The 27,592-nt window shown below is 42.8% G+C and overlaps 1 protein-coding gene across 5 annotated transcripts in view; it reads right to left on the reverse strand.

Annotated features, from left to right (window-relative positions):
* Kiaa0355 (KIAA0355 ortholog) overlaps positions 1-27,592 on the reverse strand; it is a 77,087-nt gene that overhangs the window by 23,512 nt on the left and 25,983 nt on the right. For all 5 annotated transcript variants that reach the window (XM_021167466.2, XM_029479262.1, XM_029479263.1 and 2 more), the window contains exons 2-3: positions 25,656-26,904; positions 4,917-5,114 (exon numbers count right to left, since the gene is read on the reverse strand). In XM_021167466.2, the coding sequence (XP_021023125.1) occupies positions 4,917-5,114; positions 25,656-26,150 (693 nt within the window). In that variant the 5' untranslated portion in view covers positions 26,151-26,904. The remainder of the gene's footprint in view (positions 1-4,916; positions 5,115-25,655; positions 26,905-27,592) is intronic.

Consider the following 27,592-nt stretch of genomic DNA (forward strand, 5'->3'; position numbering starts at 1 on the left):
AGCCAAACAAACAATAACAGGAAAAAGGACAGACAGCAGCACAACAGAGTATTATAACATCAGAAATGGAATATTGTGAAAACCTGAACAACTCTCTGGGAAAGAAGAAGAGATGGAAGATCAAAATTTCACTTATTTTTGTTTTGAAACATAAATATCCTAAGGTCTCATATATCCTAAGATGGCCTTGAATGCACTAAATAAGGATGGCCTTGATTGAGCTCCTGATCCTCCTGCTTCACCTCCCAAGTGCTGTGACACAGGTATTTGCCACCATGCCTGGCTTTAGGTCCATAACAAAAGGCAATACACTGCAAATTAACTGTGGGGTAATTCAAATCATCTAAGAAATAACATACATACACTCCTTAACCATACATGAAGATTATGTACTCTCTATATAAAGTAAAATAGCAAGTCTTTGTGAGGCCATCTTGGAAGGTTTTACTTTTTCTTTTTCTCACTAGCAAAGAGGTGTTAGCATGTCTGCAAGAGAACCACTGAAATGCAGCAGAAAAGGAGTGTATAGCTTTAGAGTGTTGTCTAGGCTCCTCTGCTGGACTTCAGGCTTGAGTGGTAGTACTGAGTGCCACAGTCCAGCTTAAGCTTACCTTGGGTCAGACCATAACCCAGGGGACCACTCCCACTGTGCTGCTCCCTATAGTAATCACTGTAATGCATGTTATTCAGTGTGGGCTTTGTGGGCTGCTATGAGCCTGTGAGAAATTTCTGCCTTATGACTTCAACTGCTATCTTCCTATCTCTTCCGATTAGATTATCAAGCATTGTGGCCATGGTTTAAGATATTTAGAGAGAAGGCATATATCGCTTTAATAAAAACTTTGAGAAGCAGATACAGAATTACTCATTAAAAACAACAACAAAAACCAAAACTACCAAATGGCCTCAACCCTGTATGTAATGTCAGATAGTTTTTTTGTTTTTGTTTTTGTTTTTTTTTTCCCCTCAAGACAGGGTTTCTCTGTATAGCCCTGGCTGTCTTGGAACTCATGTTGTAGACCAGGCTGGCCTCGAACTCAGAAATTTGCCTGCCTCTGCCTCCCAAGTGCTGGGATTAAAGGCACCACCACTGCCACCACCGCCACCACCACTGCCAGGCTGTCAGATAGTTTAAGTGCAGCAGGGCCACTAACAATACAGATTTAACTCTTGCTGTGTTAGCCATCACTGTGAGCTATGGGTCTCATTTCAAAGTGTCTGCAGGCCTGCAGGTCTCTATGAAGTGTGAGATCTGGCTGATGAAGAATGCAATGCTACTGGCAACTGCAGCGGCTCTGGAAACTGCCTTTGCCTCCTGCCTCCTATCTCAGGCGGAACACTGATGAGACTATGTAGTTGAGTCTTCTCAGCCTCTTCTCCTAAGGCAACAGTACCCTCCAGGTTTTTCAACATAATACTTTCCTATCAAAAGACCATACACATTTGCATGTATGTGTTAAAATGCTTACAAAACACATGCTGCCATTATGAAGACAGAACCTGATTAAAAAGCAAACCAGGGCTGAAAACAGCGCTCAGTGGTTAAGAGCATTTCCAGAGGACCCAAGTTCAATTCTCAGCAAATATTTGGTGGCTCACAACCACCTACCTATAACTTGAGTTCCAGGGGAATTGATGTCCTCTTCTGGTTGGGTTTCTCAAAGACTGTACACATGTAGTGCACTAACATATATGAAGGCGTATTTATTATTTAAAAATAAATAAGTGGAGTATAGTGATAGACACCTATAAATAACTCCAGCACTTGGGAGGCTGAGACAGAAGCATTACAAGTTTGAAGCCTGCCTGGGCTATTCAGCAAAATACTGTCTCGAAAAATAAAAGGGGGAGGAAGAGGAAGGGAAGAGACAGACTGACTTTATAAAGAGCAATTTCTTTTTTTAACTTTTTCTATGTGCGTGCCTGCATGCCTGTGTGTATAACTCATGAAAGTCAGCACAATCAGGTTCTATCACAAACACCTTCACCAATTGAACCACCTTGCCAGTTGAAAAACTATTTCTGATTTGCTAATATCCAAGTTTAAGTTCTGGGTGTAGAGAAGTCTCAACCTTCCCAATGCTACGGCCCTTTAATATAGTCCCTCATGTTGTGATGACCCCCCCAGCCATAAAATTATTTTGTTGCTACTTCATAATTGTAATTTCGCTACTGCGATAAATTATGTAAATATCTGTGGTTTTGGATAGTCTTAGGTATCTTGTAAAAGGGTCATTCAACCCCCGATAAGGACTGAGACCCTGGCTGAGAGCCACTGGACTAGAGAATACTATGCTAGAGTGGCCAGAGGAAGAACTGTATACTAGGCAGGATGCTCCATGAAAAGGTTTGAAGATGGCCGGCAGTCCACTTCTAAAGCAGGTCCTTAGCCAGAGGAGAATGCTCAATGCTCAATGGACACTGGCATGTCCCTCCCCAAATCTGATCACTATGCCATTCTACCCCACTCAAGCTTCTCTATCCACTAGTGAAGCTGTGCTGGGTAGCTTCTGATCTTAAAAAAAAAAAAAATAAAAGGCTTCATGTGTCAAATAAATTAATAGGAAAATGGCTAATATCACATGCAAAAAAAGTGATAAATGAGGACCTAAGATTAGGTCAGCTAAGCATCCTTTTCTATTCATTTTTCTGAAGTTTTGGAGTTGGCATATATAGTAATGGGTTTCATCATCGCACTTTCTTGCACCTGCCACTACAGTTTGTTCTCTCCTGTTCCCCATCTCTGCCTGCATGCCCTTGTATTCCTGTCATAAGTATCATTTGACTTTCTTCCTTCCTCCTGCCCAAGATCTCTTCCTTCCTTATCATGGCCCCCTTTCATCACAAACACGCACAGAGACTATATACACAACCTACAGAAATTTAAATCTAGGCTCTGTGTACCAGAGAAAATAGTCTGTGTTCATCTTTCTGGGTCTGGCTTACTTAAGACTCTTGCTTTACAAATTTTTAATTTATGTGTGTGTTTGAAAGGGTGCCCATGCATACACAGCAGGCAGAGGCCGCCCCAGGTGTCACCCACTCCCACTCACTCACTGTCATAGTGCTCTGTAGCAGTCTCTCTGAACCTTAACATCATTTTGGTTTTTAAGGATTTTGGTGAAGTTGTTGTTGGCTATGCTGATGAACTCCAGTGATCAAGCTGGGATCCAAACTCTAGTCCTCATAGTTGCAGACCAAGAATTACAAAGATCCCAAACATATCTAAGAGAAGATGGCGACAGAAGCAGCTCAAGCTTGTAACCCAGCAGTTGGAGGACCAAAACAGAACTGCCAGCCTGGGAGTGAGAATGTATCACAAATAAACAAACAAACAAACAAACAATGGGATGGAGAGAGAGCTCGGAGATGAAAGTGTGTACTGCCCTTGCAGAAGACCTGAATTTAGTTTCTAGCATCCACAGAAGCAGCTCACGAACATCTGTAACTCCAGCTTAAAGGGATGTGGTGCTTCCCTCTGGACACCTGCACTCCCCCAGTACACAACTTAAAATAAATCTTTAAAATAAAAACAATAGCTGGAAGGTGGTGGCAAACACCTTTAATCCTAGTACTTGAGAGACAGATGACGGCAGATCTCTGAGCTCAAGGGCAGTCTGAAATAAAGTAAGCTCCAAGACATCCAGGGCTACACAGAGAGAGACTCTGCCTTGAAAAACAAAATTAACTGATTAAAAAAAAACACCTCCCCACCCCACCCCCAAACAGGGCTGAGAATGTAGCTCAGTAGGTGGGGTGTTTACATAGCATTCATGAAGTCCCAGGTTCCAATCCCAGCACCAAGTGGTGGCACATTCCTAAAACCCAGGTAATTTGTGAGGTTCATCTTGCCAAACACTCCTGTTACCTAGCCTACCTGGCTACCTGCTGAGTACTCACCCTCCTGGCCAGCTCCACTTGTGCCAGGAAATATTTGTGAACCTCAAAAAGACCACCAAGGATCCGAATCCGATGCAATTGCATTAGGGTCTCTTTATTTAAGCTCATGCTTGGGCTCCCTGCGAACTCTGACACAGCAGGAAGGTGGAGCCTAGTTTTAGGTAAGCATTTATAAAGGCAAGAAAGGGGTTATCTTGCCTAGTGCACATCTGATACACATCTGATTGGGGGGGGGGGCAATTATGGCCTTTAACATAATTGGCTGGTGCTGGGCCATAAACTCAACTTCTGCATTTTTCCTGATGGTGGTTGTTAGGAAGTGAAGTGTCAGGGGCAGGCTTGTAATCTGGAGGTGCAGATTTGCTGGGGGATGACCTGGAAGCTGTGCTAGACAGAGATCTTGTTGCAGGCAGAGTAGCCTGGAAACTGGTGCTAGGTACTAGCCTGTCAGTTAACTTGAGTTTAACCTTAGGTTAGGTTCTCTAAGATAGAGTCTGAACTCTAAAGATCTGGTCTCTTACACTGCCCCTCATTCCTGACTTAGGTGGCAGCCTTCTCCCTGACTCACCTCTTTAGACTTTCCCATACCACTCCCATTTAGAAGCAAGCTCCTTCTTTTGGGTCTAGACAACTCCTGCACCCTCTGTATCCTGTTTTTGTAAGCCTTTCTCTATAGGTATCATTTTAATGTCTGGCATAGGCCTGACATAAAGTAAGTGCTGTTAAAGACATTTGCTGTCACAAGAAGAAGCAAGCTAGCCGTGGTGGCGCATGCCTTTAATCCCAGCACTTGGAAGGCAGAGGCAGGCAGATTTCTGAGTTCAAGGCCAGCCTGGTCTACAGAGTGAGTTCCAGGACAGCCAGGGCTATACAGAGAAACCTTGTCTCAAAAAAAAAAAAAAAAAAAAAAAAGAAAGAAAGAAAAAGAAAAAGAAGAAGAAGCAAGCTAGTGGTAAGTTTACAACTTAATGTCTAAAGCAAGTGTCTCTCCCGGGAGCCTCTCCCAGGTCAATTACCTCAGCTGCCCCTCGCCAGGATCGTACAGCTTCCTCCAGTTCAGGTGTGTGGCCCACACCAGACAAACTGCTGTTCTTTTTTTCTGGCACAACTACCTCGGCAAAGCAAGAGTGAGCCACCGGCTGGACTTTCTGCAAGGCGTGGGTCAAAAACTGGAAATGGACTTGCACCACTGTCAAGAAACATCGCCCCAACACCTGTGAAAACAAAAGAGCCAGGGGATTTTAGGCTGTGGGATGCTCATGGATTAGTGCAGTAACTCCTCAACTGTCAACAGACTGGCAATCATAAAAGCATGCAATGCTAGAAAGTCCCCCTGCTTTACAAGTGCCTGCCTCTTGGGCCTTGATACTAGAAATTTAGAAGTCAAACATTTCAAAGCGCTGGGTGTGGTGGCGCACGCCTTTAGTCTCAGCACTTGGGAGGCAGAGGCAGGCGGATTTCTGAGTTTCAGGCCAGTCTGATCTGCAAAGTGAGTTCCAGGACAGCCAGGGCTATACAGAGAAACCCTGTCTCAAAAAAACAAAACAAAAACAAAAACAAAAACAAAAACAAAATTTCAAAGCAAGCAGTAAGCCTCAGGTACAAGTGGGTCTCCCAACTTCCCACCACCTGACCTCACTTCCCGAGTCTAGACTCTGTCTTTGAGTTCCTGTGGGCCAGAGCCATTCATAATCTCAATTGTGGCCACAGAGTATTCAGAACGCAAAGGAAAAGTCATGGTATGTGAGTAAAAATCTGAAAGGTTGGTTTGACCTAGAAGAAAACATTCCATTGGGAATGAAACTTAAAGATACTGGTTGTTTCAGTGCTGTGCTAATATTGTTATGAATACAGTTGTCTGTTGTGTTCCTACTCATTACGAAACAAAGCTGACAGACCAGTCTTCCAAGAGTCAACAAAACATAGGAGATAATTCTATCAACAAGGCAGAAACCCACTAATCTGACACATATCAGTGGTTGGTTGGCTAGTTAATAATTCAAATAGGATCTCACTGGAACTGTCTGTCCTGGAACTCACTCTGTAGGACAGGCTGGTCTCAAACTCACAGCAATCTGCCTGCTTCTGGCTACCAAGCACTGGGATTAAATGCACATGCCTCCATGTCCAGCCAGATTTTTTTTTTTCAAACAATAAATCTGACAGATATGGTGATACATTCAGGTAATTCTAGCACTTGGAAGACTTAAGTAGGTGCATCATGAGTTCAAGACCAGCCTGGTCTACAAAGAGAGTTAGAAGCTATCCTTCCCCTGCTTCAAAACAATAATTAGCCCAAATCCCACTGCTAGTAGACAAATGTTCTAAATTGTTAAAATGTTAGATGAACATTTTAAGCCATGAAAGATTATTTGCTTGGAGACCAGGGAAGCTGTTCCTTTTCTTGCTTCCTAGTGACTTTACTTCCTCCCCCTCACCCCCTTTTTCAGGAGACAGGGTCCTGGAATTCAATCTGTAAACCAGGTTAGCCTCAAACTCAGAGATCCACCTGTCTCTGTCCCCTCTCAGTGCTAGTACTAAAGGTGTGCACCACTGCCACCTCCCCGCTCTTACTTTCTCTTTATGTTTTTGGTGGTACTGAAGTTATCCCCAGGGCCTGGAGCAGAATGAGGAAGAGCTAACGTCCTCCTTCCTTTTTATCTTTGTACAGGAGGGTCTCACTAAGTAGCTCAGGCTGGCTTTGGACTTGCAATCCCCCTGCCTCAGTCTCCTGAATTTCTTAGATTTCAGGAGTGTACAACTCCCAGTCTGGTTATCTAACTTGGGCACAGCTGTGATGTTTGTTGATTTCCTATGTTTTTCTCTAAAAAGCAGGAGAAACTGCTAGCTGAAAAAGATTCTGAGCTTGGAGAATTGAAGTTCAAAGTCTGCCTGGGCAATCTGGTGAGACCCCATCTGCTCCAACTGTCTGCATTGCTTCTCACAAAGATTTAACATCCATTAGAGTCCCTATGCTCTCATCCCATCTTGTACCTTGGAGCAGCCTAAAGGCTCAGCCACATCTAAGTCAGATGCTGCCCTTAACCATAAACCCAATCCAGCATCACACAACAGAGCTGCTTTGCTACAGAAACTGGGACAGGCCAGCTCCCAAAGTAATACCTATCCTCCCTAAATGATTTCTCCCCTGGAGAAAGCACCAGAGCAAACATGTTAATTTAAAGTTTCATCCAAAACTAGAGCAAAAAAAAAAAAAAAAAATCAAACAATAAGCTCATATTAAAGTGTCCACCCTCTAAGTGAACAGCTAAATCAAAGCTGAATTCTACCTCCTGGGTTTCCACTGCCCCTTTCCTCAGAGCTCCTCCCCACTAAGGCTATGGCTATGAAGGGTAGGGTGAGGGACACAGACCTACGAATCCAGCTAGAGACTCCTGACATGAATAAACGCCATCTGTCTAGTACCATACACACTACCAGTCGGTTTTAACTAAGCATTCAGCATGCGCTTGGTCTACACTACAGAGTTCATATGGGTTGTGTCACAAATCCCAGAACACCCCTATGAAGTCATCTCTATGTTTCAGAGAAAAAGACTAAAGCTAAACAAGTTATGAAACCAGGCACAAAGGTTATGTTACAAAACAAACAAGCAGAGCAGTCTCTTCATTCAGTGTTCAGCTTCTATGATTTTAGCAAGTATGTCCTGTTGTCTTCAACACTTTCAATACCCAAACAGACAGAGGGTGGCAGCACTGGACCAGGCACACAACAGAAATTCAGTCTTGACTGGCACCGGCTAAGGGGACCAGGAAGCTCCCTATAGCGCCAGCACAGAGGAGCCGGGTGGCTCCTCCAGGTCACACTCTCTCCCCTCTTTCTTGGCCTCTTAGCAAGCTATGGGAGAAAGAAATGGAGGGGAAGTGAAGTTGCCATGCTGCTCTGGGGTCACATTCTCACAGCTTCTGACCAATGAAAATTACTTGCTCCTTCTAATAATAAATATATAATACATGAATGCCTAATATGTACAAAGCTCAAAAACCCTGAGGGTACACAGGAAAGAGGATGAGAAAGTCCCTGTGCTCAGGAGGGTTACATCCTAATGGGGCTAAGAGACAACAAAGCCATAAATAGACACAAGGTCAGATGCAGCTGGAGAACAAGCTGCCTGGCAGGTGGTGAGGAAAAGGCTCTCTGAGGATAAACCAAGGAAGCTTCACTTCCTACTCTGAAAGGAACACACTGAGAAATGGCAGTGAAGCCTGGTATCTGGATCACAGAAGCATGGGGCTGGGGTGGGTCCTCCTAATGCACTGCTAGAGTGGTGGAGTGGAATCCTGCTGTCAGTCTGCTGTCTTTGCTCTTTATTATGTACCTGACCTTAGATGAGTCATTTAAGCTGCAGTTCTTCTCTGTAAGAACTGCCCTCTTCTTTCCCACGATGGGTAAAGCATAAACCCAATTAAGATTGTGACAAAATACACGCTGTAAATAATTAAAGGCCAACTCAACCAGTAGTTAGCCCGACTCTTGGAAACTGGTTTCAGTGACTACTTATTATAAAATGTCACCTCAAGTAACAGACACATAAACATCACCTTCTGAGAGGACAAAGCTCCTGTCTCTGCTCACCCTTTATCTCATCTCCTTTCCTGGCTCAGCTCTCAACGCCCTTAATAGACCTCACCCTCCTTGACTCAGGGATGGGCCAGTTCTTGGGGACTGTCCTCACACAGGTTTGGAAGAATGTGTCCCAGGGTCACAGACAGCTCTCTCAGCTCACAGACTCAGGGCATGTAAGGCTGCAGAACAGATTGGATAAGCTGGAGAATGGGTGAGTGGAACAGTCAAGGCCAGGTACTTAAGTATAAAATAGCATTGAAGCTCTACCAACAGCCACCACCTTAACTCATGCCAGGAGTCGCACACATGGTAAAGTAACCAATTTTACAGATGACAAAACAGGCTTAAAAAGATAAATTTGCTTAATGTCAAGTAGGTTTAAGTGAGGAATGTCTGTCTCACTCTAAAAGACATTTCTGACCACCAGGTTGCCCTGTCTGCCTGTGACAAGATCCAGGATATAAAAACAATAGTGGGTAGGTACTAAAGAGAAGACATTCTGGAAGCAGATAATCGTTAGGGAGCTACTGAAACAGAACCCTGCTTACTGGAAATTCCTGATGGCCAAGACAGGTATATCATAAGCCTGGTGCCATGGTATATGCCTGTACTCCTAGCACTCAGGAGGCTGAGACATGACATTCACAAACTCAAAATCTACATGGATTACAGAGTGAGACCAGGTCTCAAAGCAGAACCGTTGAGCACATGAACCTTCCTATTCTTATACTGTATGCACAGTATCTACCACAGTGTAGACATGGGTATAACCAGAGTCCCTCTCTTCTTGGTGTACCTGTTTGGTTGTTTAATGTTGCTGTTAATATTTTATTTTATTATTATTTATTTATTTATTTGGTTTTTCAAGACAGGGTTTCTCTGTGTAGCCCTGGCTGACCTGGAACTCACTTTGTAGACCAGGTTGGCCTCGAACTCAGAAATCCGCCTGCCTCTGCCTCCCGAGTGCTGGGATTAAAGGTGTGCACTACCATGCCCGGCTTAATATTTTATTTTTATCTGTGTGTTTGTCTACACATATATCTATACCCCATGTATATGCCTAGTGCCTGAAAAGGCCAGAAGAGGGTTTGGATCTCCTGGAACTGGAATTACAAAAAAGTATGAACTGCCATGTAGGTGCTGGGAACTGAACTCAAGTCTTCTCCAAAACCAGCCATCTCTCTACACCACTTGTATGTTTCTTGAGGCAACAACTTATCTGGACTGGCCTCACTAGTGTAGCCTCACTAGTACAAGGGTGACCTTGTACTGAGATTATAGGCCTGGGCCACCACATCCTCTTTCTTCTCAGTAAGTTTTATATCTTAAGCAGATTACAAAGGGTTCTAATTTAAGTCCATCCTGTTTGAGAACTAAGACATCCTTTCTATACCATCATAGTTGTTGAGGGTCCACCTATATGTTCTGAAATTTTGTTACAGCTATTCCTTCCTACAGCACTTTCTACCTGCTTGTGAATGGAACTGTGGATGCCTAGGTCAACCTCATCTCCCAAAACAGCTTACTTTTTTTCCATATTAACACAGATGTTAGAACCCAAAAGTTCACTGCTCTGCTTAATTCCATTCAACAATTCATCTTTCTCAGATCCCCAGCAAGAACTAAGCCATTCTGTACCTGATGTATGATCAGACAAAAAGTCTCTAGAGTGAAAGCAAGTTGCCAGATTGGCTGCTTCCAATTGAAATTCCAAAGCCATTCCATCATTTCCCTCTCTCCAGTACTCATATACCTTACGCATTCCATTTGATTTTCAGTGTCCACAACCTTGTTTTGAATACAGCTTATTGTCTATATGGTAATTCCAGAGTCATTACACAATGACCCAACCCACAGACCAGACCTTGATACTGCCATCTAAATGTGTCTCGGGAGAAACAGAGAACTCAGACTACTTGAAGACTATGGAAAGTACTTATGAAAACTGCACTACAGGTTAAAAATGGGAAAAAAAACCAAGCTTACTGAAAATAGCAAACACTGACAAGCTGGTGCTGTACTGTGGGAGAATGCTTGTTGATCACTCAAGACTCAGATTTCCATCCCAAGGGTGTGGTTCCTTGATTAACAAAAAAAAACCTACAAATCTTTTTGCAGCCAGAATTTTCAATCATAGAGAAAAGCCAAGCTATACATAAGGTGGAACAACCAGAAAATGTAATAAAGTCAGCATATGCCTACAACACCACATGTTCAGACAAAAGAACATTCTGACCTGGACAAGCTGCTATATTGCCAGTAAAAACAACAGAGGGGGTTTCTGAGCTCCTGTCTGTCACATGGGCTAAGCACCATGACATGCAAAGCCTTTGACGGTGATACATCTTCACTTTTAACTGGGCAGGGCTTGGAGGGGTAGGGGTTCTGCTAAAAAGTAAACAGTACTATTCCTGAATAAATAAATAAAATACTTTGGGTATTTTAGTAAAATCTAGATGTTATTATATGTTGTTTTGATGTTCTTTTCCCAAAATAAATTATACTAAAAATATATTGCCAGGCTGGGATTATGGGTCAATAGTACAGCACCTGTCTTTGCATGCATAGGGTCCTGAATCTAACTTACTGCCATGTTATATGTGCTAAATATGTAAGAAATCTATCTTGTTCTTATTTTTGAGACAGGGTCTCACAATGTAGCCCTGGCTGGCCTCATATTCAGACATAAAGAGATCAGTTTGCCTCTGCTTTCTCAAACACTGGGATTAAAGGTTTGTTCTAGTACACCTAGCCATTTTTTCAAGATTTAAAAAAAAACTATATGCATATGTTGTGTGTCCATAGAAGTATAGGTACCCATAGAGTCCAAACGATCCCTTATAGCTAGAGTTACATACAGGTGGTTGTAAGGCACCCAACATGGATGCAGGGAAGCCAAACTCAGATCCTCCTCAAGAACAATACTTGCTCTTAACCTCAGAGCCATCTCGCCAACCTCACAAGAACTCATGTTTCAGCTTCATTGCAATAAATCTTAATACAACTTAAAAAAAAAAAAGATTATCCAGGGAAAGGCTACAAAAGGTAAGTATCTAAATTCACATTAATTATGGTAAATCAAAGACAACATCTGTTCTTAAACTCTTTCCCCACTTCAGATGCAAATTTTCTCCATAACCATATGGGGCAGAAATTAAAAATATATCTAAGTCACCACACATCGTGTGGCCTACAAGCCCATTAAAATTTAGGAATTTTTGTTGTTGTTGTTGTTGTTGAACTAAGTATATTTTTGTTAAAAAGTTGTCATTGCCCTTAAGAATGCTTCAAAACTAGGCATGGTAAACACCTGTAGTCTCAGCTTTTCAGGAGGCTGAGGAAAGAGAATCATTCAAATACATGAGTTTGAAGCCAGGCTGGGTTCAACAACATAAAAAAACAAAAAACCGTAACCTGAATCAGTGCTTCAGGAGCTCCCACCCCCATCTATCAGAAACACTAACGACCCCACCCCTGACCCTCATCCCCGCAGTTTCTAACTGATGATTCTCTGGTGAGTCTTGGATAGGTCAGAGAAGCCTAGCCTATCTCAGCAATGCGGAGAGGGTGAGCCTCCTCCTCTGCCTTGACTGATTTCCTTTGTCTGACATCCAACATCCAAGATACTGTACTGGCTTAAATCTCTCCTGGCTTTTCAGCTGATCCAGTTTCAGACTCCCTGGCTGCTTCCCAGTCATCTTCTGACCTCTACATGCTGGAGTACTCTAAGGCTTGCTGCTGCACCACTCACTTGCTGCATCCCTGTTTTCTAGTTTTAAATACCATCATTAACCGACAGTTCCCATATTCTGTAGCTGTGGACCTCAGCTCTCCTCTCTCAAAGTGTGTTCACCTACCTACTGAAAACCACACCTTTAACAGGTATCCCAGACCTATTATTCTAGGCGTCTCTTCCTTCAGTTTTCTCAGTCAACAGCAGTATTAGGAAGAGACCCAGGTACAGAAAGAAACCCTGGAGGGCATCTTTGATTCTCTTCTCCCTTCCTCCCCACCCCCATCTCTGCCTCTGTCAGTCTCTCTCTGACTGTCTCTGTCTCTCTCTCTGTCTCTCTGTCTGTCTCTCTCTCTCACACACACCNCACACACACACACACACACACACACACACACACACACTAGCATTACATATAATTCCAGCACTTGAGAGGCAGAAGCAGACAAATCTTTTTAAGTCCAAGGCCAGCCTGATCTACTCACCCAGGAGCTACATTGAGAGATCCTATCTCAAAACAGACAGAAAAAAACCCTGAATAATGGTGTTGGGCACCTTTAATCCCAGGAGGAAGAGGCAGGCAGATCTCTGAGTCTGGGGAGAGCCTGGTCTACAGATGGAGTTCTAGATCAGCCAGGACTACACAGAGAAACCTTGCCTTGCAAAAAAACAAACCAAACCAAAGTAAATCAAACAAACAAAAACCCACACAAATGCTGCCCAAGTATAAAATCCTAATCCACAGAACCCATGCAAAAAACCAGTTGTGGTAATATCTATTGGTAACCCAGCACTACTATGGTGAGATGAGAGGGAGAGACAGAAGTTCCAAGTCAGCTAGCCTCGAGTATATGGGGCAGTAGCAAAAGCAAAAGTGACCCTACCTCAATAAGGAGGAAGGTGAGAACCAACTCCCAGATCCTTCTCTGACATGTGCACAATGGCATGTGCATGCCTGCAGTCACACTCACACAAAAACCAAATAATTACATGCAAACCACTCGACTCCAGTTTTCAGAGCTTCACAAGGTCAGTAAAGTTCAAGAGATAGATGGTGGTGGTGCCTATACACCATGTGAATGGTTTTTTTGTTTGGTTGGTTTTTTGTTACTGAACACTTGTAAACAGTTAAAACAGCAAGCTCTACATTATATATATTTTACCTTATAAAAATCTAGTCCTAAAACAACAAACAAACAAACAAACCAACAAATCTAGTCCTAAACTGGACATGGTGGTACACTCCTGTAATCCGTTACCCTGGGAGGTGGAAGCAGGAGAGGTTCAAAGTGATTCTCAGCTATTCTGTGAGTTCAAGGCCAGACTGGGCTACACAAGACCCTGTCTCAAAAAACAGCCAACTCCTTCCCAATTTCCCCCATATCCCTCAATAAAACCAAACAAATGAACAAAATCTAGTAACAACAAAACCTACCTGTCTCCTATACAACCGTTCCAGTCCAATCTCTTACCTGGATTACTGTTATGGCCTATAGCTTTCTTCACTCATTAACACCAGGTTTACGTCTAATAACAACTCCCTGAATTATATGGGGCTTGACCTTCAGCTGTTCCACCTGCATCCTTAACAACTTGTACAACGTGGAGGAGATGAAGGAGCACTCTTCTTTTCCAGTAAGGAGACCTAGTTGTTCTCATCTAGTACTTCCTGTCACAGGTCCATGGGCTAGACCTTATCAATTATCACTGTCAGCTGTCAGGAGACTAAGAAGGGTAATCCCCAAAACAACACAGCTGAAAAACAAAGAGTTTCTTAGGAAGAAAAAAGATTGGACACCAGAGAGCAAATAGGAGCTCCTGGGGTGGGGGGTGGGGGGGGGGAGAGGGAGGGAGGAGGGAGGGTGAGAGAATGAGGGAATGAGAGAATATATGTGTGTGTGTGTGTGTGTGTGTGTGTGTGTGTGTGTGTGTGTGTGTGTGTGTCTGGGTGGGGAATGGGATACAGGAGTCTGAGAGCAGAACTGAAACAACCAGGCTTGAGGCCACTTTCCATTTGCATTACAGCACACTTTTCCACACCTTGTGCCACAGACTTTTCATCTGCCTGGAGCACTTCCTGTCCTTACCCATCAGTGCAAGCTGGTAGCTAGCTACTTCCCCAGTTATTTATCAGGAGGGTGGTGGTACAAAGAACAAAAAGCAAAGCAGGGCAGCAGGCTGGGCTTCTACAGTCAGGACTTGTACAGTCAGGAAGTAAGTATTCACAGGGGTTCCTCCACATCCAGATAATTGCACTTTCCTAGTTCTGAACATTTTACCATTAGCCTGGGTGGCAAGAAGCCTAGTTCCCATAAAGGGATGTACTCTGTGTATATACAGCTATAGCCTGAGAAACTGGGGAGGGACCAGATGCATAGGATACTTAACTCCTGTATGTTAAATCTGGTTGCTTTTTGTGGTGCTGAATATAGAACCTAGGACCCCCAACCCCTGCCCAGAGGATTTTAGGCAACTATTTTACAGATGATCAGATTTTAAAGAAAATAAAGGCTGCAAGAATGTCATTAATCAATCATATGAAACCTAAACTGACCAGCAGCCATAAACATTAGCCCTTCCTAAATTATATTCTCTGAACTCTTTTTACTTCTGATTACTTACTATTTTCCCATGAAACCTAATTTTCCCTTGCATTTCTCTTTCTCCCTCCCTCTTTCTTTCAACAGAGTCGCCCTGTGTAACCTGGGCTGGCCTGCAACTCACCACCCTCATCTCTTAGTATCCTACTGGGAATGTACCATGCTTGATTTCCCTGGATTTCCTAAACTACCTAATAACAGCCTGGACTATTAGAAGACCAATTCACAAGCACTAGCCCCTCCAAGAAATACAATCATTCACTAGTTCCTCTGTACTCCTATCATGCATTTGTAATGTTCTCTAGTTTTCACAATTGGAAAATGTCCACACATACATAAAAGCAAAACAGAGAATATCACTACGCACCCATCAAAAGGCTTCCATCTTGCATGGTGACACAACTTTTCATCTATCCCTGCCTCTATCCTTCTTTTGTCTTGAATTAAAATTCGATCAACCAAGAGCTAATACACATTCAAACTTAATTCAAATTAACTTGTTTGTTTGTTTTTGAGACAGGGTCTCTCTTTGTGTCCCTAACTAAGAAGGAACTCTCTCTGTAGATCAGACTAGCTTCACTATCAGCGAGATCTGCTTGCCTCTGCCTCCTGAGTGCTGGGATTAAAGGCATTCGCCACCACCACCTGACCGACTCAAATTAATCACTGTCTGAATTCTGCTTCCCAAAAGGTCATTTTGCTTAGTTCTTATCTCTCTTAATTCTTTTTTAATCTAGAATAGTACCTTTACCTATTTTCATGCAACTGTCTTGAACAAATCAGGTCAACTAACTACCGAACATTCCATCTCCTGTCAGATTAGTTTCTTGTGGTACTGTGTAACTCAGTACATTATACCCCATATTTCTATAGACTCAAAGTTCATTTCAGAAGCTTCATCAGATTATTTCAGGGTTTTTTCCTGGTCTTTGTTTTTTGTTTTTCATTTTTTATCTATTTATTTCATGTATGAGTACACTGTAGCTGTTTCCAGACACACCAGAAGAGGACATCAGATCCCATTACAGATGGTTGTGAGCCACCATGTGATTGTGGGGAATTAAACTCGGGACATCTGGAAGAACAGTCAGCGCTCTTAACCAGTAAGTCATCTCTCCAGCCCTATGTTTTTTTTAACAAGAGTAAGATACTGTATGGACAAGTACAAGTCTGTATGTTGTGGAGATTACAAGTGTAACTCAGCAGCAAAAAACACCTGCTCTTGAGTTTCATTCCAACACTGAAAGGAAGGAAAAAAGGATGGAAGGAAGGGAGGGATGGAGGAAGGGAAGAAGGGAGGGAAGGAGGGAAAAAAAGAATGGCAGAGAGAGAGGAAGGAAGGAAAAAGAAAGAAAAGGAAATTAAGTGGAGACATAATTTTCATACTGTGTAGCTTTCATACTGGGAGACATCATCTGCCTTGATTCGGTGACAGTGACCACTGAGACTGATCACTGGGATTTGAGTACAGAAGACCTAATTCCTCCTTTATGTAATTCCTCAGCGACCTTTCACCAGATGGTTTTATTCTTTATTACCACCACTGTTTGAGTAACTGAATTCCTCATGGTCAACAAAATGTCTTTTCTAACCTGTGTTGTCATTTCCAGACTAAAGAGTGCTAAGATGCTTTTATAAAGAAGTTTCATTACCCAACCAGGCTACTTGGTTACTATATAACATACTAGAAAAGCAAAAATCTGCTTAATTCCTTACTTTTCTCTTTTTATTTATTATCGTTACTGGTGTTTTGTTGGTTTTTGAAGATTTATTTTTTGTGCATTGGTGTTCTGCCTGCTGTCTGTGTGAGGGTGCCGATTGTATAGAACTACAGTTACCAACAGTTATAAGATGCCATCTGGGTGCTGGGAATTGAACCTTGGTCCTCTAGAAGAGCAGCCAGTACTCTTAATTGATGAGCCATCACTCCAGCCCCTGTTTTGTTTTGAGACAGTCCTTGGTTTGGGCTGGGACTTGCTATGCAGGTCAGGCTGGACTAGAACTGACTGAGATCCTCCTGCCTCTGCTTCCTTAGTGTTGAGATTAAGGGTGTGAGCCACCAGGACTGGCCACTTTTCAACTTTTTAGTTATCTCCAGAGTTGATTCGGATTAACTGCAGAAACTAGGAAAATAAAAAGGGCCCATTGTGGAAGTGGGAAATGGAGCAATAGAGAGGCAACAGCAGGGTACAAGTGACCTGAAGGGAGAAAGGGGGAGGGGCTTTAGTTAGGGAATGGAAGAGGGAGAAGATAAATACAGAAAAGGAGCAGCATAATAGAACATCTGAAAAAGTCCTAAGGAATCACACTATTAACTATTTAAACATATCTGTAATATATGTAAGTGGTGTATATAAAATACACACACACACAGTTGGGGCTACACAGAGAAACCCTGTCTCAAAAAACCAAAAAAAAAAAAAAAAAAGTGTTATTATAACCCCCCATCCCCCACCCCACCCCACCCCCCCGCAGGATTTTACTATGTAAACCAAGCTGGACCTGAACCCATATCTACCTGCCTCTGCCTCCTAAGTACTAGGATAAAAGCATGTGCCATCACATCCAACCCCATATAAGTCATATAAGAATGTTTTGTTTTGCCCGCCATGGTGGCACAGGCCTTTAATCCCTGCACTCGGGAGGCAGAGGCAGGCAGATTTCTGAGTTCAAGCCCAGCCTGGTCTACAAAGTGAGTTCCAGGACAGCCAAGGCTATACAGAGAAACCCTGTCTCGAAAAACACACACACACACACAAAAAAGTTTTTTGTTTTGTTTTGTTTTGTTTTGTTTTGTTTGAGACAAGGTTTCTCTGTATAGCCTTGCTGTCCTGGGACTTGCTCCATAGACCAGGCTGGCCTCAAATTCAGAAGTACTTGCTTCTGTCTCTCAAGTGCTGGGATTAAAGGTATGTGCCGTCACTGCAAGAACTTCCTTTTCTCATTAACAGTAACCATCTGGATTTTCATTCGGCATATATAGTTAGGAAATAGTTCAGTATAATTTGCTACAAAAGATCTACTAGTTAATACTAGGCATGGTGGCACACACTTTTAATCTCAGCACTCAGGGGGCAGAGGCAAACAGACCTGTGAATTTGAGGCTAGTCTTGTCTACATAGTTCTACATCAACCAAGGTTGCTTAGAGAAATCTTACCTCCAAAAATTAAAAAATAAAAGACCTACTAGACAAAACAAAGACATACAATGGAGTTTTAGAGGGGTAAAAGTCTCAATTCCATAAGGTTAATGAAAATCACATTTTTAAATAATTTCTAATATTTTCCACTACTACTGCTGTACAGTATTTTTGGCACATATCTGATAAATGGCTACATACCTAAACTAAGGCTCTGACGAGTGAGTCAGTACAGAAGTTTGTTTCTTCAGATACACTCATAGGCAATTGTAGGAGTCCAAGGACCCTGTCAGTGTGTAAAACTACAAGGCAAGCTTCAGGCAGGTAAAGATTTGATTCCATGTCTGCTTGTGGGACTTGAGAATCCAGTAAAAAAAAATGCACAGCCCCCTCAAAGCCTATGAATTCTGAGAGCCCGCAGCTATGCTGGGTTTCTGGACTGTCTTCATACGTGGCACCTGCCAAGGGATCTGGCGCTCAAGACATTGAGGACCCAAAGTGAAACCAGAACCCTGCAGCTGTCAGCTGGGTGATGAGGGTAAGCAACGTCCGTTCACTACATGAGGATGGTGAGCCCGTCCTGCTACCCTCTCTCACAATCCCTTTAGACACTCTCCTCACCCTGTCCCCTCTCTGACCTCTCTAAACTAAAGCAGCATTTTCTATCTAACTCTCCTTAGGGCTGTGGGTTGGCTGAGAAAGTAAAGGTGATTGCTGCCAAGCCTGACAATAAGGGTTGAGTTTCTAGGATTCGTACGGAAGAAGAAAAACAACTCCTGCAAGTTGTCTTCTGAGCTCCAATGTGTGTGCAGTGGCCTACACATGTGCAAACACACACATACATACATACATACATACATAAAATACAATAGGGGCTAGAGAGATGGCTCATTGGTTAAGGGCACTAGCTGCTCTTCCAAAGAACCCAGGTTCAATTCCCAGCACCCACATGTTAACTCACAACTGTCTGTAACTCCTCTTCCAGGTGATCCAACACTCTCACACAAACATACATGCAAACAAAACACCAATGCATGTATAAAAAATTTATATATTTTAGCCATAAATTCTCCCTTCTATTCACTCCCTTTCAAGCACAGGAAGGGCCTGCCCTTTAAACACTCTAGGCTGACTCCTGTTTCAGAGGCTCTGCACTAGCTATTCCCTCTGCCTCAATCTCTTGGGTCTGTTCCCTCATCAGCTTCTACTCTTTACTCGCATGTCACCTCAGTGACTCTCCTTCCAACCCTCTTCCTAAGGACACGCCATCCTCTGGTACAGAGAGAGATTCCTGACTTCATTACCACATCCCTTGTAACTGTCACAGCATTGGACATCAACAAAGTATGCAATTAATACACGCAGAATTGCTGTATAAATCACAAGCAAATGTGATTTAATAGTATTATATTACATCAACTCAATTCATCCAGCTAGGCTTTTTTTTTTTTTTTTTTTAAATCCCAACCATTCAATTTACCAATTAAGACTCAGGAGCCAGATGCTGTGCTGAAAGCCTCCTAGTTCAGAGATGGAGAGAATGCACCACCCAGCTGACCTTCCTACTCCATGGACATCCCAGGAGGAAGCTCCTCCTCCATGCATTCTTTTTTTTTTTTTAAAGATTTATTTATTTTATATATGTGAGTACACTGTAGCTATCTTCAGACACCAGGAGAGGGCAACGGAGCCCATTACAGATGGATGTAAGCCACCATATGGTTTCTGGGAATTGAACTCAGGACCTCAGGAACAGCAGCCAGTGCTCTTAACCTCTGAGCCATCTCTCCAGCCCCAGCTAGGCATTTTTAAGAACACTGAAACTAATACTATATATATGTGTGTGCGTGTGTGCATATATATATGTGTGTAAATAAAATAAAACAATCCTCTAGTGGACTTCGTAAGACTCAAGAGGTCTAGTGTAGTCCACTCTTAAAAAAAATGTCCAGGTGGGATGTCAAAGCTTTGGACAACTAATAAGTTCAGTATGGAAAAACGTATTTTTCCTAAATACACATTTTAATTTTGCTGACAGCTTTGAGACTCTATGGGGATGTGTCCTGCCAAATCTGTCAGTGGGCTTATCCAATGCTTCCTGGCTACTTACAGGTGTGTTCAATGGACAAGCTGACCCTCTACTTCTTTTTCCATGCCTCATTCTTTTAAGTGCTTGGCAAACAACAGTGATTACTGACACAGATTTTCCTGAGTTTTTATATTAAAAGTCCTGCTCAGGAGTCTAACCTGGTAGCACTCACCTGCAATCCCAGCACTGGGGAGGATAAAACAAAGGATCACCTGTGACATAAAGATGCCTTTGACTGGAGAGATGGCTAGTGGTTAAGAGCACTGACTGCTCTTCCAGAGGTCCTGAAATACATGGTGGCTCACAACCATCTGTAATGGGATCTGATGCCCTCAAAAACTAAACGTTCAAGTTCCAGCAGTCCCACACCAAACATCTTTTAGACAAGAGAAAAAGCAGCACAAGACACAAAAGGGAAAGGAAAATGCTGCCTTGGGAGCCAGGTAAACACTGGAGAGGGCAGTGTTCTGGGGAAGCAACTGGTTCTGCCCCAGAACCAAGTGTTCCAATTAGAGGACATCTTGCTGGCATATCTCTCACACAGAATGGTGTTCCACGTTTCAGAGACCTCCCAGCACCTGCTAAGCCATGTCAGAAACAGTAGTACTAATAAGACCATTCACTGGGTACAGTTTTTTACAAGTATTAACTGCTTCCGATCTTTAGAACACTAGAAGGTGGGTGGTAGTTCTACTGTATAGACAGGCAAACTGAGGCTCAAGCTGTATGGGCACTGAAAAGCAGAGCCATTTTCTAAACTCAGATTTTCTGACCTCATGCTCACAGCTTACCTGGGGTGGCATGAGAGTGTCACAGGTGCTAGTCAACTAGGAACCATCACAGTCACAACTCATACTCTTATAGCAGCATTCAGGATAAGGGATAAGCCACTGGAAACTATACAAAGGATAACCCTATGGAAATGTCAAGAGTGGCCGTGCATGCACGCGCGCACACACACACACACACAGGTAGCAACTGCAGCACTTGGAACCAGGTACCACTGTTTGTCTATTAAGAACATACGTGAGTGAATGGGGGCACAACACATCACACTTTGTGAGAACATTTACATACTTCTACAGGGCTTTCTTTAAACACAATCCTGCTTCCATAATAGAGTCATCATAGTCTGCTTTTGGCTGCTGTGACAGTTATGTGACTAGGAAAGGTAAGTCTAGCTGGCAAGTGTAAAGGTTAGAAAGCCAACAGCACAGTACCATCAAACACAATCTACTGCTGTGTCTCCTGGCAGAAAGCAGGGCAAGCAGAGAAGAACACGAGAAGCATCCTCTCTGTAACAACCCACTCTCGAGCTAACTAACCCAGCCCAGCTCTTCTAGAGCTACAATTCATGTCCACTATTCACACATGAGAAATAAATTTTGCTGGGGACCAAGCACATCAAACTACAGTAAGTCAAGATATGCAATGCCAGCTTTAGATTCCTCTCCCCAGAATGAACATTAAAACCTCTCAGGCTTTGAATATAAAACAGGGGGAAGAGGTAGAAAGCAACAAAACATCAAAGGAAAACAAATCCAAATGCTTATTAGCTTTTGCATCTGAGTTTGGTTAACACAGAGGAGAAACCCCTACTAACCTAACTACCCTGGTAGTCTAGGAATTTTAGAAACAGCAAATACCGCTCTAGGGGAAAAGGATAATGCTGCGCTGGCGAGATGCTCAGTGGGTAAAGGCATCTGCCAAACCTACAACCTAAGTTCTAGGAGAGTATTCTCCTCTCAGCTCCACAGGTGGGAGTCATAATGAGTCAGCATATGTACACATACACACACAAATGGATGCAATAAAATTTCAGTATAGTTTTACTTTTGTGGGTCTGCATGAGACACATTTTGAAACTAATTTATGTCAGTTGTTCCACACAGAACAGGCCCACGGATTCCAAAACCCGTCAACAGCAAGCAGTTTCCAGACTAACACTGGAACCAGAAAGCTTGTTTAGTCTCTTATGTAGAAAACCCATGGTAATAGTCCAACTACCTTAATCAGAATTTCAATGAAGAAAGTCAAGTCAAAATTGTAAACTGCCAACAATCAGAAGCATTTCCCAGCCCAGTATGGTAGTGCATGCTAGCAATCTCAACACTTGGGAGGATGAGGCAAGAAGACGAAAGGATAGCCTGTGTTAGTGATATACCCTGTTAGATCACCCACCAAATCGACAATAGAACACATGGTAATACATATCTAAAATTCCAGCACTCAGGAGGTAGATTCTGTCTCAAAACAAAACCAAAAAACAACACACACACAAAACCAAAAAAACAAACAAATAAACAATGCCCCAGTGATTCACTAAGCTCCTGTGTATCATAGAACTACCTACCCTGACTAGGAAGCAAAGGCACTTCTTATCCTCCATTATTAAAGACAAAGCCACATGGCTCTAGCTGTCTTCTCAAATCCCAGGGTAAGATTTGAAGAGAACGGTAATACGGGTAACATAAGATATAAGGCTCAGCCGGGCGTGGTGGCGCACGCCTTTAATCCCAGCACTCGGGAGGCAGAGGCAGGCGGATTTCTGAGTTCAAGGCCAGTCTGGTCTACAAAGTGAGTTCCAGGACTGCCAGGACTACACAGAGAAACCCTGTCTCGAAAAACCAAAAAAAAAAAAAAAAAAAGATATAAGGCTCACACACACAAACTGCTCTCACATGGGCTCCTACATAAACTTACAAGTGCTCCATCATCTTAGTGTCGCAGTCCTAACAGTGAATGCTTAATACTGATCTGCACTTCCTGTGAGGAGATTGGGAGATGTAACAACGTGCTTGCAAAATATCACACCTTTGTCAAGAAATAACCAAGCACGCTGTAGCTGAAAACAGTTCTTAAAAAAGACAAGGGTGGGCATGAGGGCTCATAGATTGCTTTGAGCTCCAGGCCAGCCTCAACTACACAGTAAGTCCAGGCCAGCCACAGTGAGAACCTGTCTCAAGCAAGCTTACAAACAAAAACAATAAAAAACAAAGCAGTGCATTTGTGTGTGCTCCACTATATATTCATGCATAGTCTGGAATGGCATATATCAGGTACATAGGCATCTTGGGGGTGGAAACAGAACAGGATGGGGAATAAAAGCACAAAGCTCTACATTTCTATTTGTTGTGGAGGTATGGATGAGGTCTCATGGACACTGGCCAAGTGTTCTATCACCCAGCTGCATGTCCAGCCTTTTATATTTTATTTTGCAACAGGTAAATATACAGCCCAGATTACACTTACACCCACAATCCTTCTCTGACTCTTTACCATGAAGATTGTAGGGTGGTGCTACCACATCTAGCTAAGTTTTACATTTCACTGTCCAATATCTTTGGAAATTTACACATATTTTTAATGATTTATTTATTTACCCAGGTCCAATGCACACACATGCAAGGAAAGCACTCCACCCCTGAGCTACATTCCCAGCCTTTAGGTATAATTTAAAAAATAATTTTACTATGATGAACCATTTTATGAAATCATAGAAATGATCAGAATTACAAATATACCTGAATAAAGAGAGTCAAGATAGAAAGAACCTATGGTGTATGTAACTCAGTGGTAAAGTATATGCCTGACATGTGAACAGACTTGGGTTTAAGACCTAACACTGAAAACAAAACAACACACACAACTTGGATGATACAGAGAGGATTGTAATGTCTCCACAAGCATGATACACAAACGCCTAAACTGTCTCATATTCAAATAAAAAGAATGCCCTAATATTATACATTTGTAACAGCAAAAGCAGCAAACTATGGCTCCTGGATCAAATACAGTGAATTGAACACACAGTCCCTTGGATGAAATGAGTTTGGTTTTTGAAGATTTATTTTAAATCATGTTTGTCGGTGTGTACACATGTGTGTGTGAACATATGTGGTATGTGCACATGTGTGTTGGTGCCCAGAGGACAGATCAAACCTCAGATTCTGGCATTACAGGTGGTTATGAGCTGTCTTAGATGAGTGCTGAGAACCAAACTTGGACTCAGGTCCTCAGGAAGAACAGTATACACATTGAACCTCTGAGCCACTTCTCCAAACTCCATGGTTTCATATTTTTCAGTAATTGGAGCTGGATGTGATAGCACAAGCCTTTAATCCCAAAACTCAGAAGGCAGAGGTACCCTGTGTGTTAAAGACAAGCCCGGCGGCACACAACGGTAGGATTTGCTGAAGGAGGCAGAGGCAGGAGGATCACGAGTTCGAGGCCAGCCTGGGCTACAGAGTGAGTTCTAGGACAGCCAGGGCTACACAGAGAAACCCTATCTCAATCCCACCCCCTCCCCACTCAAAGACAAGCCTGGTTTACATATGGAGTTCTATGTCAGCCATGACTACATATCTAAAAACAAACAAGAACTGTACCTGCCCTTCCAGAGTACCCAGGTTTGATTCCCAGCACATGGCAGTGATAACCATCTATAATTCCCTAAAGACTGGATATACATGCAGGCAAAATACACACACAAAATAAATGTACAAAAAAACCTAATACAACAGAATCAAAGTTTAAAAAAAAAAAAAAAACCACACCCAAAACTCATGGTAGCCCAGTGGTATGGCATTGTGGTGAAAGCATAAAGTTCTGGGTTCCATCCCTACCACTGAATAAAAAAGAATAGTAAAAAAGGATCTCCTCAGGGGCTGGAGAGGCGGCTCAGCGGTTAAGAGCTGTTCTTCCAGAGGTCCTGAGCTCAATTCCCAGCAGCCACATGGTGGCTCACAACCATCTGTAATGGGATCTGATATGCCTTTTTCTGGTGTGTCTGAAGACAGCGACAGTGTACTCACACACATGAAATTGAAATAAATAAATCTTTTTTTTTTTTTTTTTTGGTTTTTCAAGGAAAAAAAAAAATTTTAAAAAATATTTTTTCCTCAATGAAGGAAGGGGGGGGGGGGGGGCAAAAAAGCCATCTTTACTCTGAATAAAACTTGATTCTAATCTAGAGTCCTAAAGAAGAGTGTTTCATTCTTACTACACTCCCCAAGAAATACACTGAGTAAGCTTCAAATGCATTTGGATGAAAAAAGTTTTCAATTTAGAACTGGAAAACTAGCTTATTCTATAAACACATGGGACTTTCTTGTAAACCAGTGATTCTATAGACTGAAAACTGAAAAATACGATTCACGATTATACTTAGAATTCTAAGCACTTCTGTTTGTGCAGTATTAGGGATTGTGGCTAGGACTATACGTGTAGGCAAGGGCACTGTAGTGTGTCTCCAGTCCTTCACTACCTACTTTTCATAGATTATTACTTGGATATTAGTTTCCAATTTGAGAAAATTAAGGGCAAACATCAAACACAATCAGTTTAACTTTTTCTTCGGTGTGTGCTGGGTTGTTCCTGAGATCTCACACCCTGAACACTGACTCTAGCACTGAGCTTTCTCATCCTTCTCGGGAATCATTTAACTTACTTAAAATGAAAGCATCAGAACTTGAGAGGCACCAAACTTTTTATGAGAAGAGTATATCAACAGAAGGAGGACAAAGGCTATTACTGCCACAATTTGGAGAAACTGAGTATCCTCAGTGACATTTGCAGTCCATTTTCCTATGATGACAGTACTTTACCTCAATGTCCTGGAGACTGAATTCCTTCTGATCTGTGAAGTTTGCAGCCCCAGCACTGAGTTCCATGAGCATCTTGGCAATCTCGGGCTTTATGGCTGAGGTCAATCTGCTGGCTGCTTCCATTACATGTTCCTGCACATCTTTGAGCTGCATGGCGGCCTTTGAGTAGTGTGAGTTCCTGAACACGGTGCTGAAGAGATCTGTGAGGAACGTACTAGCACGGCAAAAGACATTGAGGGCATCCAGGTACTTAGAGATGCCCTGCTGGATGTCAGCAATGGGAGTAGAGTGGGGCATGGCATGGTGGCAGCTGCCTGCAGCGGTCAGACTGCCCAGCGGGGCAGAGGGGGCGGTGGATGCCAGGGGAGCGCTCAGTGCTCGGCCCAGCTCAGGCATCGGGTACTGCTGGTGCTGCTGCACCTTCTGCTTGGACCCGCCAAGCAGGAAGCGTCGCTTATAGTCCATCTTATTGTCCTGGGCACTGCAGCAATACATACGGGTGGGGAACTGTCCCGGGGACCACTGGCAGGTCAGGGTTCTGAGTCCTTTTTTTTCCAAAACTGTAGCTAGGTATAAAAATAGTGGAGTTCTGCAAATCTAAGTTTTAAAAAAGGCATTTCCATGAGGCAGGTGACCATGTGATCCAACATAAAGGTGAGAAAAATAACAGATTTATATAATTAATATTTTCAGTGTAGGCAGGAACTCTAACCAAAAAATAACAGTGTCCAAAATGCTCTGTAACTGTTCAGCATCCTACCCTCAATGAAGATATGTTTGCTGAGGAAAATGTTTGCTTATAATTGCTTTGCAAGAATATTTTGATACTTACATTTACAATGGCAGAAAAATAACTTAACTTTTAAAATGTAATATAATGTATCTTCTATATACCAAAAAGGACCCCAGCTGGTCAACAGCATTTAGGCGGAAGGGGTTACTTCACAAGAAGTCCTGAAGGAAGAACACACCTCTGCAGAATTCTGACAGAGCCTGCCTGTCAAATCCATTTACCTGGAAAGCTGCTTCTCAGTGCTAAAAACTTCCAAATCTCCTGTAAAGGTTTCTGGGAACAAGTTTTCTTTAAACATGGCATTTGTTATTGTGTGTCTTCTCTTTTCGTTTGTTTGCTGAGGTAGCGGGTTCCTTGTAACATTAATAAAAAGTGCTTCCAGACTGGGTTGGCCTGCAGTTGTAAAGTCTGAAGCAAGAAAGCACAGATGTATTCATAAGGCCTCTAAGTCATTTCCTGTAAGAAAGAAAGAAAAGATGAAGTCAGGGAGGCTGTAGGACAAAGAGCAATTCTGAACACTTCTAAAATGTTGTATCCTCCACTTTGGTGATCTTCACATCAAGACTCCATAATAAGCTTCATGAAAGCAGAACGCCGTGAAACCCAGCTACGAGAGGAGGAATGTTAGAAAACTCCTTGGGGCCAGGCAGTGGTGGCACACATCTTTAATCCCAGCACTTGGGAGGCAGAGGCAGACAGATCTCTCAGTTCAAGTCCAGCCTGAGCTACAAAGTGAGTTCCAGGACAGCCAGGGTTACACAGAGAAATTGTGTCTTAGGGGAAAAGAAGGGCGAGGAGAAAAAGGAGCAGAAGGAGGAAGACAAAAGAAGGAGGGGAGGGGAGGGGAGGGGAAAGACAAGCAAACAAACAAAGGCAAGCAAGCTAACTTGCTCACTTCTTGGGTTGGAGGCTAAAGATGTGACTCAACATGCATAAATCCCTGGGTTCAACAGCAACTGCACACCTCTAATCACAACATTTAGGAGGTGGAAGCAGGAAAATAAAAAGTTTTAGGTCATACTGTTAACCTATTGTGTTCCAGGCCAATCTGAACTATAGGGGAGATCTACCTATCTTCTCTGTCTTTCTCTCTCTCCTCCCTCTCTCTCTCTCTCTCTCTCTCTCTCTCTCTCTCTCTCTCTCT

The sequence above is a fragment of the Mus caroli genome, chromosome 7, assembly GCF_900094665.2.
Source record: "Mus caroli chromosome 7, CAROLI_EIJ_v1.1, whole genome shotgun sequence".
NCBI classification, from domain to species: domain Eukaryota; kingdom Metazoa; phylum Chordata; class Mammalia; order Rodentia; family Muridae; genus Mus; species Mus caroli.